At 45.8% G+C, this 16970-nt stretch overlaps 1 protein-coding gene across 10 annotated transcripts in view; it reads left to right on the forward strand.

Annotated features, from left to right (window-relative positions):
- The window catches only part of MYO9A (myosin IXA), a 345415-nt gene that overhangs the window by 216760 nt on the left and 111685 nt on the right, over positions 1 to 16970 (forward strand). For all 10 annotated transcript variants that reach the window (XM_079787689.1, XM_079787686.1, XM_079787691.1 and 7 more), the window contains 2 exons: positions 11824 to 11967; positions 13295 to 13334. In XM_079787689.1, coding sequence (XP_079643815.1) covers positions 11824 to 11967; positions 13295 to 13334 — 184 coding nt within the window. The remainder of the gene's footprint in view (positions 1 to 11823; positions 11968 to 13294; positions 13335 to 16970) is intronic.

The raw sequence follows: 16970 nt of genomic DNA on the forward strand, positions 1-16970 counted from the left end.
ATATATGTATATACATGTATATACATATACATATACATATATATGTATGTGTGTGTGTGTATATCTTCAATCACATATACACATATATGCCCTCCTTTCCTATGATTCCCATATACTTAGGTCGATGCTCAAGGACTGAGCCACGCCGCTGGGCTGTCCTTTGTCTCTTACATAGTCTTTATTACGACTCTTTTTCTTGTAAATTTATGACATTTTTATTTATCATTTTAGTGATATTTCAGCTTGGGGCTTAGTATGCCCCAACTGAGTTTAGTATGCCATGGAGGCTTATTACAGGTTTCCCTTACGTGGAGACTAAGTAGTTTATTTAAGGATCTTATCCTAAAGAGCAGGGGTGGTGCCAGGGATGACCAGCAGACCCTGAGCAATGGATGAATGATTACTCTGACACACATTTCTGTGAAAGGGAGGGCTAAGGGACTGCCTGGCTATAGAAACTAAACAGCCCCGTTCGCCTGCCTCTTTAGGCTTTTCATTGTAACAACAGCTTGAACTAAAATTAACTATTAGATACTATCAGCAGGGTAAGTATCCTTGAGAAGACACATGCATCTGCAATGTCCTTTAAGCAAGGACATCTGAGGACTAAGCATAACGATTCCAGTCAACACTCGGCGGCTCGTGCTTGTTTGGAAAAGTCAAGGCAAGGGCTGCTGCCTTCAGCCACCTCCTGTCCTGTGCTTCCGCACAGGGCGGGCTTATAGGAGTAAAAAGGGAAGGATGGGAAACCCAATTAAGAATGCATTAATGAGAAGACACACAGATGGCCAACAGACATGAAAAGATGCTCAACATCACTAATTATCAGAGAGATGCAAATTAAAACGACAATGAGTTATCACCTCACACCTGTCAGAATGGCTGCCACCAACAAGTCAACAAATGACAAGTGTTGGTCAGGAGATGGAGAAAGGTAACCTTGTGCACTGATGGTGGGAATGCAGACTGGTGCTGCCACTGTGGAGAACAGTATGGAATATCCTCAAAAAATTAAAAGTGGAACTGCCTTATGACCCAGCATTCCACTTCTGGGAATATGTCCTAAGAAACCCAGAACACTAATTGGAAAGAATATATGCACCCCTATGCTCATTGCAGCATTATTTACAATAGCGAAGATACAGAAGTGGCCTAAGTGCCCATCTGTAGATGGGTGGATAAAAAAGTTGTACATGTACACAATGGAATGCTACTCAGTTGTAAAAAATAATAAAATCTTACCAACAGCATGGATAGCTTTAGAGGGTATTATACTGAGTGAAATAAGTCAGAGAAAGACAAATACCATGTGATTTCACTTACATTTAGAATCTAAAGAACAATATAAACGAAAAAAACAGAAACAGATGAATAGATGGATAGATACAGAGAACAGACTGTTGATCGCCAGAGGGGCGGGGATTTAGGAGGATGGGTGGAAAAGGTGAAGGGAAGGGATTAAGAAGTATAAATTGGTAGTTACAGAATAGTCATGGGGACATAAAGTATAGCATAGGGAGTATAATCAGTAATATTGCGATAACTATGCATGGTGCCAAGTTGGTACTGGAAATATTAGGGGAACACTTTGTGAAGTATATGATTGTCTAACTACTATGCTCTCCACCTTAATACAAGATAATATTTAATGTAAACTGTAATTAAAAACTAAAATTAAAAAGAAAAGCTTAGGCTTCTCTGGATTTTTCAGAGGCAGTGTAATCTGCCTAAGAGGAAAATACACACTGGAACTAATGGGAAAAATATAAAAAAGAATGCATTAATGAATTGGCTATTGGTTACTCAATCCTGTGGGACCCGTTGATAAGTTGAATAATTTGTGTCTCAGGACCATCTGTTTGCCTTGGAGAAGAAAGGAGTAAGATCTTATCCAACAGAGATTTATATAAGTACAGAGGAGAAGCCTACATCATATAAAAGGAGCCTGAAACCAGGTGCTATTATAGCATCTCTTTAAAACTGTGTAAAATATGTGTGTGTAACCCATCACAGTACTGTTTGCAGCAGCAGTAGACTGAGGATTTTAAATGGTACATATGACGTGTTTAGTGTACCTGTTTTATGGGAAGCTCCTATTGTCTTTGTACATTAATGTAGCATTTGATATAAGAGACTACACAAAACACTGTACATTAGGAAGCATACCAACAAAATAATCCTTCCACTCAAGATCAGAACCAAAAAATCATTAATGCTACTGTAGCCACCTTTATTTTACTTTGTGATCATTTCCCTTCCTCACATTCCACAGGTACCTGTTCTCCAGGATTTTATGTTTATCATTATTGTGCTATAAAAAAGTTAGTTTTATAATAAACTGAAGGCCCGGTGCACGAAATTCGTGCACTCGGGGGGAGCGGGGAGGGTTCCCTCAGCCCGGCCTGTGCCTTCTCACAGTCTGGGAGCCCTGGGGGATGTCTGACTGATAGCCAGGACATCAGTCCTGGAAATCCTTAGTGCTGCTGCGCTCACCAGCCATGAGCCCGGCTTTTGGCTGAGCGCACTGACCACCAGTGGGCAGCTCCTGTGTTGAGCATCTGCCCCCTGGTGGTCAGTGTGCATCATAGCAACTGGTCAATTGGCATACAGGCAGTCCTCGGGTTATGTCAGACTCTACATACGTCGTTTCGTGGTTATGTCACTATCTCCCATTTATTTATTAAAAAAAAGTTTCATCATTTTAATGTATGTACATATGTGCTTTATGTTTTTTTTAAAATATGTATTTTATTGATTTTTTACAGAGAGGAAGGGAGAAGGATAGAGAGTTAGAAACATTGATGAGAGAGAAACATCAATCAGCTGCTTCCTGCACACCTCCTACTGGGGATGTGCCTGCAACCAAGGTACATGCCCTTGACCAGAATCGAACCTGGGGCTCTTCAGTCCGCAGGCCGACGCTCTATCCACTGAGCCAAACCGGTTAGGGCTGTGCTTTGTTTTTTATTATTTATTTACCACAAGTAAAGGTCAGGAGTTGTTATCTTTTTTTTTTTTTTTTGCTGTTTCACTTCATTACTACTGTGTATGTGCTCCATGTGAGTGACATGGGTGCTTATGTAGGTGGGTTCCGACCTACAGTGAAAATCGCGTTACGTTGCGCGGTAGGAACGGATCTCCGACGTAACCCGAGAACCTACTGTATAGAGCAGTGATGGGCAACCTTTGGAGCTTGGTGTGTCAAACTTCGCCAAAATACTGAGCATAACTCGGGTAGTGTGTCACTTTGAGGAAAAAAACATTATTTCGCAAATGTTCCATCCTCAGGAGCAGCAAATGTTTCATCCTCGGCATGCGGCCGCCTCAGCGGCCGCGTGTCATCAGAAATGGCTATGCGTGTCAGTGCTGACACGCGTGTCATAGGTTCGCCATCACTGGTATAGAGTTTAAATAAAGAACTAATAGGAAAATAATTTGTAAGGTTATGTTCCATTTTTTAAAACAGGACATTTCAAAAATAGTACAAAGGGGAAAAAAATAGTTCATTGAGTCTCATGTAATCTTCACTCAGTTTCCCTTAAGTGACATCTTATATAATAGTAATACATTATCAAACCCAGGAAATTCATATTAGTACATTCATATTAACTGAACTACAGTTTTTTCACCATTTAAAATATGCATATATGTGTATCTGGGTGGTTTTTGCAGTTTTATCTCATGTATAGATTATTATAATATTTTTTAATATTTTATGTGCATCAGTATTCATAGAAAAGCAAATCTAGCAGCAGTTGTACTTGGGGGCTTATATTCTGTTAACAAAGAAAAGGTTATTTGGGCTTCAGGGAATGATTAAAAAGTGGGGAAATGACTAGGAAATATATGGGGAAGCTAATGGAAGTCGTTTTCATAAGGTTTGTTTATGCAAATTCATCTCAGTGTCAGTTCTATGTCTCTGATGAGAAGAGTTGCTCTCCTTTTCCTTGTAAGGGAGAGAGGGACACCTTCACAAAGGGGAATTTATGCTTTGCTTTTGAGGGCAGAGAACGAACTCTCCCTGTTATGTGTTGATTCTCAGTTCCTTTCAGCTAAAAATAATCCTTATGCCAAAGTAGCATATTTTGGGGTTATATAGCCTAACCCTCTTAATAATTTTTTGAGGTTAACTTTTTTCTACTAACAGAGTGCTTAGTCTGTCAGGTTGTTACATATATCAGTAGTTCATTCCTTTTATTTCTGAGTAATTTTCCTATTTTTAAATAAGGTTGTCTTAGTATTTTTGAGTGACTTACTTATATATTCCAGATATAGTTCCCTTATTAGATATATGATTTGAAAGTATTTTCTCTCAGTCTGAGAGTTAGTTGTCCTTTCACTTTTTTATGGTGGTGTTTTGAAATGGAAAAGTTTTTTATTTTGATGAAGTCTAATTTATCTATTTTTTGGCTATATTTTTTTGTCATATTTAAGAAATTATTATCTAAGCCCATGTCACAACGGTTATGTTTTTTCCTAAGAATTTTATAGTTTTAACTCATAAATTTAGATCCATTTTGAGTTTATTTTTTGTATCTGTTATAAGATAGAAGTCCAACTTCATTCTTTTGCCTGTGAAGATCCAGTTATTTCAACACCACTTGTTGAAAATACTGTTCTGCCTGGCTGCTGTGGCTCAGTGGTTGAGCATTGACCTGGTCAGTGCACATGCCCAGGTTGTAGGCTTGATCTCTAGTAGGGGTCATGCAGGAGGCAGCCAATCGATGATTCTCTCTCATCATATCTCTCTCTCTGTCTCTCTCATCTCTCTGAAATAAATAAAAACATATTTTAAAAAAGAAAATACTGTTCTTCCCCCATTGAATTATTGACATCTTTTCAAAACTCAATTGACCATAACTGATAACATTTATTTCTGGGTTCTCAGTTCTCTTCCACTGATCTTTCCTTATGCCAGGACCATGTTGTCTTGATTACTGCAGCTTTGTATGTGCTTACACATCAGGAATTATAGTTCTTCCAGCTTTGGTGTATTTTGTAAACATCATTTTGGCTATTTTGGGATTCTTTTCATTTCCATATGCATTTTAGGATCAGCTTGTCAGTTTCTTAAAAAAAGGCAGCTGGGGTTTTGATAGGGTTATGTTGAATCTGTAGATCAATTTGGGGAATATTACCAGCAAGGCTGAGATAGAGTAAACTGGGGAAGAGTGACAGGAGATAAAATTGGAGGCCATGTTACATATACCTTTTATATTATACTAGAGGCCTGGTGCATGAAAATTCATGCACTGGAGGGGGTCCCTCAGCCTGGCCTGCCCCTCCCACACGCCGGGAGCCCTCAGAGGCGGTCAGGGGAAGGCAACGCCCCATCACACCTCTGCTGCTGCCACTGCTGGCAGCACAAGCCTCGGCCGGCCCTGGTTACCTGAGCCTTGGGTGGCCCTGGGGGGCTGGGCAGCCGCCATCCGAGGCTTGCCTGCGCCTCGGGTGTCAGCTGGGCAGCTGGGAGGCTGAGGGTGTACAATATATTTTGTCATGTGTTTATTATTTGTCCCTTTCCACCTGAATTTAATCCTCGTGAGGGTAGAACTTTAGTATGTTAATTGTATGTGCCCACTGCTAGAAAAATAATTGACACTAGTTGGTACTCAATAAATATTTTTGAATGTGTGAAGGTATATTCTACTGCATTTTCATCAGTCTTTTGTTACTAATTTTATCTTTTCTGTGCTTACTTTTTATAGCATCTTGTTCTTATTTTATATATGGAATATTTTCTCTCTACTCTCTAAAGAGAATGATAGCTTTAAAAATTTTTTTCTTTTCCCTGTCTAGCCTTTTTCCTTCAAGCTATTTGTGTCATGATTGTTTTGATCTGTATGTTTCATGCTAGGGACTTCCTTCAGATGTCTAATGAGCCTTGGTCAACTGTTCATATTTAGGATTGAGATATCGAAATGCTAGTTGGAATATCTGATTAATCTCTGGAACTTATCGGTATCTTTGGGTCTTTCCTCTTGGCATAATCAGATTTCACACAAAAGTTTATTCTAATTTTCTGCCTGGAGAATATACAGTTGACCCTTGAACAACACAGGAGTTAGGGGCACCGACCCTCTTGTGCAGTAAAAGTTACATATATAACTTTTGACTTTCTAAAAACTTAACTACTGCTAACATAAACAGTCTATTAACACAGCTTTTATATGTTACACATATTATGACTATTCTTATAAGAAAGTAAGCTAGAGAAAAACAAATGTTATTAAGAAAAAAATACATTTCCAGTATTTATTGAAAAAATGTGTGGACCTGTGCAGTTCAAATTTGTGTTGTTGAGGGGTCAGCTGAAGCCCAGATGCCAGCATTCGGGAGCCAGCTGGGTAACAAGCTGAGACCTCTGTTTTCAGTATTTCATTTGACTTCTGTGTAACATACCCATCCTCCATTGTGCATGGCTTTCTCTCTCATCCTCTTGCTATGCAAGTGAGGGATGGTCATCTGGCTTCATGGAGTTTTAAGTGCTTCTTTTTTTTTTTTTTAATTTCTTTATTGATTAAGGTGTCACATATTTGTCCTCATCCCCCCATTCCCATCCCACACCCCTCCCCATGGATGCCCCAACCCTCTGTTGAACTTAAGCATTGGTTAGGCTCATATGCATGCACACAAGACCTTTGGTTGATCTCTCCCCCCTCCCCCCACTCTCCCCTATCCTCCCTCTGAGGCCCGATAGTCCGATTGATGCCTCCTTGTTTCTGGTTCTGTTCTTGTTCATCAGTCTATGTTGTTCATCATTTCCCCTAGATGAGCGAAATCATGTGTCACTAGAGATATACTTATAAGAATTGAATGTGCGACGAGCAATAATAGTTATGCTGACAGGCAAATGAATCAGTCTGTAGTGAGTTTCTTTCTAGACCAACAGTTCTTTTGATACCCAATATCAATGTCCACCAGTTCCTTATGAGTACATGTCGGCACTGACCCCTCAGCTCTGGATGGTGGACAAATGGTGGTAATGCAGGTCCGACTCCCTCTGGTTTGGTCTCGGCCGGACCCAGGGGCACGGCTTCACCCGGATCCAGGGGCCCACGGCCTCACCCGGACCCGGGACCTAGCCTCACCCGGATCCAGGGGCACACGGCCTCGCCCAGACCCAGGATTCAGCTTCACCCAGACCCAGGGGCGCATGGCCTCACCCGGACCCAGGGGCGCGTGGCCTCTCCCGGGCCCGAGATCCAGCCTCACCCGGATCCAGGGGCACATGGTCTCGCCCGGACCCGGGCTCCAGCTTCCCCCGGACCCAGGGGCACGTGGCCTCACCCGGACCCAGGGGTGCGTGGCCTCTCCCAGACCCAGGGTCGCGTGGCCTCACCCGGATCCAGGGGCCCACGGCCTCACCCGGACCCGGGACCCAGGCTCACCCGGATCCAGGGGCCCACGGCCTCACCCGGACCCGGGGCCAGGCTCACCCGGATCCAGGGGCCCACGGCCTCACCCGGACCCGGGGCCAGGCTCACCCGGATCCAGGGGCCCACGGCCTCACCCGGACCCGGGGCCAGGCTCACCCGGATCCAGGGGCCCACGGCCTCACCCGGACCCGGGGCCAGGCTCACCCGGATCCAGGGGCCCACGGCCTCACCCGGACCCGGGGCCAGGCTCACCCGGATCCAGGGGCCCACGGCCTCACCCGGACCCGGGACCCAGGCTCACCCGGATCCAGGGGCCCACGGCCTCACCCGGACCCGGGGCCAGGCTCACCCGGATCCAGGGGCCCACGGCCTCACCCGGACCCGGGGCCAGGCTCACCCGGATCCAGGGGCCCACGGCCTCACCCGGACCCGGGGCCAGGCTCACCCGGATCCAGGGGCCCACGGCCTCACCCGGACCCGGGACCCAGGCTCACCCGGATCCAGGGGCCCACGGCCTCACCCGGACCCGGGATCTAGCTTCCCCCGGACCCAGGGGCACGTGGCCTCGCCCGGACCCAGGGGCACGTGGCCTCTCCCAGACCCAGGGTCGCGTGGCCTCACCCGGACCCAGGGGCACGTGGCCTCTCCCAGACCCAGGGTCGCGTGGCCTCACCCGGATCCAGGGGCCCACGGTCTCACCCGGACCCGGGACCCAGCCTCACCCGGATCCAGGGGCCCACGGCCTCACCCGGACCCGGGACCCAGGCTCACCTGGATCCAGGGGCCCACGGCCTCACCCGGACCCGGGACCCAGGCTCACCTGGATCCAGGGGCCCACGGCCTCACCCGGACCCGGGACCAGGCTCACCCGGATCCAGGGGCCCATAGCCTCACCCGGAACCGGGGCCAGGCTCACCCGGATCCAGGGGCCCACGGCCTCACCCGGACCCGGGACCCAGACTCACCCGGATCCAGGGGCCCACGGCCTCGCCCGGACCCGGGACCCAGGCTCACCCGGATACAGGGGCCCACGGCCTCGCCCGGACCCAGGGGCACATGGCCTCTCCCAGACCCAGGGGCACGTGGCCTCACCCGGACCCAGGGGCACATGGCCTCTCCCAGACCCAGGGTCGCGTGGCCTCACCCGGATCCAGGGGCCCACGGTCTCACCCAGACCCGGGACCCAGGCTCACCCGGATCCAGGGGCCCACGGCCTCACCCGGACCCGGGACCCAGCCTCACCCGGATCCAGGGGCACACGGCCTCGCCCAGACCCAGGATTCAGCCTCACCCGGACCCAGGGGCGCATGGCCTCGCCCGGACCCAGGGGCACGTGGCCTCACCCGGACCCGGGGCCCAGCCTCACCCTGACCCAGTTCCCAGCCTCACCCGGACCCAGGGGCGCGCGGCTTCACCCGGATCCGGGACCCAGCGGGGTTTCGTCTTCTTGATCCCAATTCCTGTTGGTCAATTCCCTCTCAGCAATTCCTTCGGCCATTTTCTCAGAGTTCCAGGGCAGCCACCGCAGAACTCGTTGGGCGGCGGGCTCGGCGAAGCTCCGGTGTGCCCGGTGCGCGGCGGCGGGCTGGTCCGGGGTGGCTGCGTCGGCCCTTGGGTCTGCAGCGGTGGCCGGTCGCCGAGCGTGCGCACCTGGCCGCTTCCGGGGCGTTGAGATTCTTGAAGGACTCGGAGGTCAGCAAGCGCGGAGTCTCCCACCCCATGTCTCCCAGGGGCTCGTCTGTCCGTGCTCGGCAGCGAGTGAAGCCTTCCCCTCAGCCAGAGACCGCTGGGGGAACTGCGCCGGGCACGTTCCAGGCCGCCATTGTGTCGCCTGAGCCGTAGTTTTTAAAGTGTGGTCTTTGGGTCACCGGCATCAGCTTCATCCCGCTACCCCTCTCTTTTATTCTAGTTGTAGAGCATCTGCTCAATCAGCCCTCCGGTGGTTCTGGATGGTGTCTGCTCTGCTCTCCCGTCGTAGTCTCAAAATTGTTGTGGTAGGCAGCAATCAGGCTTCTGCCCTATGCCTCCATCTTGGTCCTTGTTTGTATAGTTAAGTCTTGATTGTTGTTGGTGTCACTGGGAGGAATTGTCCTCCAGGCCAATTGGCCGTGCGGACCCTCTGTGTCTATAAAGGAAGAGTTGCTGTGCGGGAGACACGTTTATGTGCCGGGTCTTGGTGCAGCAAGGCTTTGGCGCTCACTGCGTCTGCCTCTTGAATGTGTCCCTTATGGGAGTGGTTGAAATCTGGTGTCATCTCACACCGACCACTAGATGCCTTCGTTTCTGGGTCTCCAATGGAGTGTAGGTCAGCTACTGCCTGTGGCCCCTCAGCAGGAATTACAGCATCCCTTATATTCGTGACCTGTTTCGGTGTCTTCCCCTTTTGGCTGCCTCCCTATCGCTCAGCTTCCCCAATCTCCCTAGGTGGTCGCTCTTGATACCCCCCTTTGTGGGCTGAGTGCAAAGTCTTGGTGTTGTTAAGCCTTGATTGCTGTTGGTACACTGGGAGGATGTGACCTCCAGTCCAATTGGCTGTGAGGATCAGCTGTGTCTATGCCGGGAGACAGCCCCATTCAACTAGACTTGCAAAATTGTAAAAGCCTCTGTGTTCAGCTTGGATGGGGCGGAGTTACAGGGCGGAGCCTACCGCCTTGGCTTCCCGTCAGCCCCGCCCTATGAGGTTCCTGTGTCCCTCTGCACTCCCAGCAAACACCTCTGAGAGAAAAGCGCCCTGGAGTTTCGCGCGCTGCCAAACAGTCTAGTCTCTCCCCCAATGAATCTGGATTCCCAGATTCTCGCCCGGAACTGGGTTTCCGTGTAGTCAGAATTGGGGCTCACCGCAGTCTGGCGCTTTTGTCTCCTTCCCTCCAGGGCGACTCAACGGCACAGTCAACAGCCCATCCTCCGCGCACAATCCCGTGCCCGCCTCCGGTGCTCTGCTCTTCGCTGCCTCTCTGCACCTCTGCCCCACAGCCCAGCTTTCCCCAGTATGAGCCTGGCTTCCCCGGGTCTTTCCCGGAACTGGGGTTCAGTGCAGTTGGAACTGGGGTTCAGCACGGTCAGGAGCTTTTGTCTCCCTCCCGCTAGGGCAATCCAGCGGCACAGGCAACAGACCCTCCTCTGCGCACATTCCCGTGCGCGGCTCCGGCGCAACTCCTCTGTGTCTCCGCCCCACAGCCCAGACTCCCCCAGCCTGAGCCCGGCTTCCCAGGGTTTCGCCCGGAACTGGGGTTCAGTGCAGTCGGAGCTGGGGTTCAGCACAATCTGGCGCTTTTATCTCCTTCCCGCCAGAGAACGCCAGCCAGGCCGTCAGCCGCCCCTTCCTCTCCGGCTCCGTCTTCCCCGCACGCGCGCGGGCTCGTGTCTCCGCCCGTGTCTCCATACCTCAAGCTTTTACGGCTTCTCTGATTTTCCTTGTGGTTTTCTCTTTCCTTCTAATTGTGGGCATTTCAGTCAGCCAGCTTTCCTGTGGTTCTGGATGATGTCCGTTTTGACTTTTAGTTGTGTTTTTGAAATTGTTGTGCCCGGCTGTAGGTTAGGTGTTTAACCTATGCCGCCATCTTGGTTTCTCCTTTAAGTGCTTCTTATCCTGACTTTCAACTAGTGCTCCCATTTTTAACCTACATTTTCCCCACTTCCAGAGGCACTTGCTACTTCCACTTTCAGAGCCTTAGGGGAGTCCTGCAGAATAAATAGAGACGTTTCTTAACTTTCCCCACAGCCAATTTAAGGTTTAGTACTGAAAAAGCTGTTTACTCTCTACATCTGCTTTCCATATTTCAAAAATGTGTTAGGGTTGTGTATCAGTATATTCTCTTAAGTGTTTATTCCTTTAAAAGTTATTAATGCTTTTATGGGTTTCTGGAGAAATTCAAATATGAATGCAAGTTGCTGTCTACCTGGAAAGCCCCCTGTTAACCCTTTTTATTGTAATCACTGATAATTTTATCTGTTTTGTTCATTCCTATATCTTCAGTGTCTAGAATAGTGCTCAGCCCTAGTGGACATGTGTGTAATAGTGAGACCTCCCAGGAGGAAATGAAATATTCCACAATGGGATGGCCTATTAAAATTGGAAATTCCTTTAGTAGCATTTCAAAGTTCTAAAATCTAACAAAGAAAAAAGCCTTTACATTATATTATATACTGATTGTTAAATGGTTACAATATATTTAAAGACAGCTGTATGATATGGTCATCTGCATGCACACTTGCATGTAAATATGCTAGAATCCATAGAAAAATTTTGTTCTGAATGAATAAAAGATTAGTTTAAATTGACTGATAATCTCTCTGATTTAAAAAAACACACGCTGCTGGTTTAGCATTTTGTCTAAATTAAAACTTTAGTGTTTAAAGTTTCATTTTACTTTTTAAAGCAATTTAGAGTGTTAGAGATGTCTCAATTAACTAAAGCAAATTGTACTATATTTAATTTTTACAGTGATACATTTGATATTGCCTGGAATGGCAGAACTGGGATTCACCAGAGCAGACTATCAAGTAACACCTCCTTGCTTGACAAAGATGGGATATTCGCTAACTCAGCTAGCAGCAAACTATTGGAAAGAGCCCATGGAATTCTCACGTTAGTATTCATCAGTGATGTGGATTGCTTTATGTGACAGGTTTAAAATCTTGGGTGAAAAAAGGGAGTGATGGAGATACTACTTTATGAGTAGAATTTTGAGTTAAAGCAAGATTAAAAAATACTCAACTTTTAGAGCTCTGAATCTTATGCATTATTAAGCTGGTATGTTTTTGTTTGTTTTCATCTCACCAGGAGAATCATGGTTGAATATATACTCATTATAGAGATGATTCTTTATTGCTCTTTGATGTACCTTACATCCAGAGAGAGAAAATACTACTAGCCCTTTTTAGGATTCCTGGTCTTTAACAGCAATTGTCCTTCAATTCTGGCAGTCCTAACAGATTGGACAGGAAAATTCTCTAAGAAAAGGTGAATGGTACCACATAGAGTGATAGATACGTAACACTTATCCAAGCCTGCCATTCCTCATTACCTGGTTCTAGAATTGGTTTGAGGACATAGATACCCCATGCATGGTAGACCAGTTAAAAGTTGTTAGCTACCTGTATTAACATATTCCAGATACTTCCAAAGCATAGTTTTGGACCATTAGCTGGAGGTGTGACTAAATTGATTCCTTAATCCCTAAGTTATTGTTTAACAATGTCATATTTCAATTTATGTAAATCTTGCTATAATCCAGAATTATGAATTAACTAATTTAATTCTCACAATAACTCTAAGAGGTTGGTCGTATTTTACATTGTCATGTAATGAAACCAAGGCTTAGAGAGGTTAATATCATACCTTAGTAGGTGAAAGAGCTTAGATTCAAGCCCAGGTCTTTCTGACTCCGCAACCCACATTAATCAGTATTAGCTTATATTATCTTTCTTTCTGTGGCCATAATAAAAAATAATGGTCTTGATGTAGGTATGTTTTTGAGTCATGAATAAGAAAAAAAAGGAGAAGAGAATTTTTAATTTAAGTTTTAGTGAAAAGTACATTTAAAAAATTCATTAAAATATAAGCATCTATTTAAACTTTAAAGTGACAGAAACAAAACTTCTGTAGTCATAAGAAATTAGAGACCTATTAACATCCAAAAGAAAATGAAAGTTTAGCTTTAAATATACAACATTGTTATTGATCATCAGGCATAAGTCTGTTTATACCTATATTACAGAGCAGGCATCTCTTTCCTTGTTCTCTTTTTCCTATCTTTCCTTCCTAAAGGTGCCTGCTTAGTAGAATCAGACAGCATTTTCATATAAATGATCTGTGTCTTGGAAATGGGTATATAACCTGTTGTTTCAATAGAGACCTTGAAATCATTCATCTTTACAATAGTTTTTTTTCTGTGTATGATTTATCTGTTTAGGAGAAACAGAAACTTCAAATTCAAGCCTGGCCTTCCGAAGGTGGGTATTATGAAAAATCTTCTTCCCTTTGGTGTCCTATTTCATAATTATATTTTTATTACTTGTGCAAACAATCTTTAGAAATCAAAGACAAGAGATACCTTATTTATACCCAAAATAGGGACTGTGTGCATTCAGTTAAATCCATGTTAGAAGTAAGATTGGATGTTATAAAATGGCCAAGCTTGATTATTCAGGTAGGTATTTATTTGTGCTATATCTTTTTCCCCAGTATTTTAAAAACCTCTGAATAAAATGCAAATTTTTATTGAGTAATTGCCTCTTTACATGAGATCTTTTTATTTCTTCTTGAGCCAGGTTAATATCAAATTCTGAATTTTACTTGATTTTTAAATAATTTCTAATTAGACCTTGCCTAATTCTTATTATCATTAGCATTAGTTAAGTTTTTCTGTAAAGGTCCATATAGGCTTACAGAACTATGGTCTCTGGTCTAACTACATAGCCCTGCTATTGTAGCACAAATGTAGCTATAGACAATACATAATTGAATGAGTGTGACTATATGCCAATAAAACTTGATTTATGGACACTGAAGTTTCAATTTCACATAATTTTCACATGCCCTTAAATATTATTTTAATTTTTTCAACCATATAAACCATATAAAAAATAGTGGGCAGGATTTGGGCCTTCGTGAAATCCTGTAGCCTCTTTCATATCTTGCTATATGAAGCATTTTTACATGCATCTGTACAACTTTTATAGCTAGTGGAAATAAGATTCAGTCACTTGTATTCAAGGCACCTCTTATTTTATTGAGATTGGTAGGCTTTAAAATGCTTTATTTTTACTACAATCCCAAACAATTAAACATCAGCAAATATTTAAAAAATGTAGCTTTCAAAAGCCCTTAGCCCTCTGTTAATATAGTTCTCTTTTTTAAAATATATTTTTTATTGTTGATAGTATTACAAATATCTCCCATTTCTCCCTCCCCAAACCCTCCCCCCCAGGTCTCCATTACCCTATTGGCCGTATCCATGGGCTATGCATATCTATACTAATAAAAGGATAATATGCTCATTAGGGCAGATGTCTTCCAGATGAACATTCGGACGTCTTTCCGGACAAAGCCGCAGTGGCTGCCTGAGACTCAGGCAAGCCGCGAATGGCAGCTACTGCTGCCCAGAGCTGGCCGGAGGCTCAGGGAGCCACACTCGGCTGTGAGACCCGAAGCTCAGGCAGCCATTGTGGCCGCCAGTGGCAGCATCAGAGGGGTGATGGGGGCAGCGCCTTCCCCTGATCTGCCAGGTCACCTCCGGCTCAGGGAGGCCAGACTGCGGCTTAGGCTGGGGGCCGAAGCAGAGGTTAGAGGTGATCAGGCCGGCTGGGGGGAAAGGTAGGGACAATCAAGCTGGCAGGGGGGCAATTAGGGGCAATCAGGCTGACAGGCAGGCAGAGGCAGTTAGGGGCGATCAGGCAGGCAGGCAGAGGGGTTAGGGGTGATCAGGCAAGCAGGCGGAGAGGTTAGGGGCGATCAGGCAAGCAGTCAGGTGAGTGGTTAGGAGCCAGCAGTCCCGGATGGCAAGTCAGACATCCCCCAAGGGGTACCAGATTGGAGAAGATGCAGGCCGGGCTGAGGAACCCCCCCAACCTTGCACGAATTTCATGCAATGGGCCTCTAGTCCGATATAATAAAAGCCTAATATGCTAAGTGTCCAGTCATCTGGTCATTTGTTCAACCAATCAAAGAGTAATATGCTAATCATATGCTAACGCCACTCAACCACTCGCTATGATATGCACTGACCACCAGGGGGCAGACAGTCGACCAGTTGCTATGACATACACTGACCACCAAGGGCAGACGCTCTGACCAGTAGGTTAGCTTGCTACTGGGGTCCAGCCGATTGGGACTGAGTGAGATGGGCTGGACATGCCCTGGAGCCCTCCTGCAGTCCCTCCCAGGCTGGCCAACCTCCCGTGTCCCTCCCCGGCCCCGATCGTGCACCGGTGGGGTACCTCGGCCTGGCCTGCGTTAGTCCCTGCTTTGGGTCTTATTTTGTTGGTCAATTCATTTTGTTCATTAGATTCCACAAATAAGTGAGATCATATGATATTTGTCTTTCTCAGTTTGGCTTATTTCACTTAGCATAATATCTTCTAGGTCCATCTATGCTGCCCCAAAGGGCTCCCTCTTTTTTACAGCTGTATAGTATTCCATAGTGTAAATGTCCCACAGCTTTTTTTATCTATTCATCTGCTGATGGGCACTTGGGCTGTTTCCAAATCTTAGCTATTGTAAATAACGCTGCTGTGTACATAGGGGTACATATATTTGTTCTGATTGGTGTTTTGGGGTCTTTAGGATATATTCCCAGAAGTGGGGTCACTGCATCAAACAGAAGTTTCATTTTTAATTGTTTGTGGAAATTCCATACTGTTCTCCACAGTGGCTGCATCAATCTGCATTCCCACCAGCAGTGCACGAGGGTTCCCTTTTCTCCACATCCTCGCCAGCACTTGTTTGTTGATTTTGATGATAGCCATTCTGATAGGTGTGAGGTGTGGCCATAATAAAAAATAATGGTCTTGATGTAGGTGGTTTTAATTTGTATTTCTCTGATGTTAGTGACTGAGCATTTTTTCATTTGTCTCTTGTTCATTTGTATAGGTTTTTTTTATTGTACTTTCCCTTTTCTCTCTTAGAATTTATTTCCACTCAGTTATCTTTTGATAGTACTTTCTTTTTTTGTCTCCTTTTTCATCTTTAATTCTCACAACACCCTGTGAGGTGGGCATTACTAAGATATGATTAAATGAATGAATGGTTTCAAATTAAACCTCAACAATAGCTCGGTTTTCTGATGCTCTTCCAGTTGGACAAGCTTCTTCCTTGACTAACTCCCTTTCAGGCTTCCTGTCTGGGTGGGCAGGAAGAGAGATCGGGAACAGGCACCTGCAGCCCAGCTCAGGCCCCATCTCTCAGGCTCCTGGACGCTCAGCCGGGGGGGGGGGGGGGGGGGCTGAGCTTTCAGATTCAATCTTCTTGTGCAGCTTTGCATGCCTCTAGCCTCAGGTGGTGGGCCCAGACCTGGCTGGCGCTGGGGTCTTGGCTGGGATGTTGTTCCACCAGTGGACACAGGTTAAGTCAGAGGGTATGACTACAGTCAAAGAGAATATTTCCCACATCAAGATGTCAAACAACCGCACATCACTCTGGGTAGTATAAACCTTGTAAAAAATGGCTTTAGGCACCATCCACTTAAGTGAGAGTCTTGCATCTCTATTCCAGATATAGTCAGGGTCTTTGTAGATATCTCTGGCCAAACCAAAGTCACAGGTCTTCACAATGTCATCATTAGCTAGAAGAATGTTCTGAGCAGCCAAGTCCTGATGAATGCATTTTCTGGAAGCAAGGAACTCCATGCCCTTGGCCATTTGGAAGCTATAGCAGATTAGGTTCTCTATGATGAAGGGGGTGCTTGCACAGATTATTGGAGTCTACTTGGTGAGTTATTGTGGCCCCCAGAAGGTGGCTGTTAGTTCTTCCTCCTCATCAGATTCACTATAGCTCTTGTTCTCAATGATTATTACAGATAGTACTTTCCCTTTTCCCTCTTAGAATTTATTTCTGCTCATACCTTGAAACTGTCACTTCTGTTAAATCTA

This window comes from Cnephaeus nilssonii (assembly GCF_951640355.1).
Source record: "Cnephaeus nilssonii genome assembly, chromosome: 1".
In the NCBI taxonomy this organism is placed as follows: Eukaryota; Metazoa; Chordata; class Mammalia; order Chiroptera; family Vespertilionidae; genus Cnephaeus; species Cnephaeus nilssonii.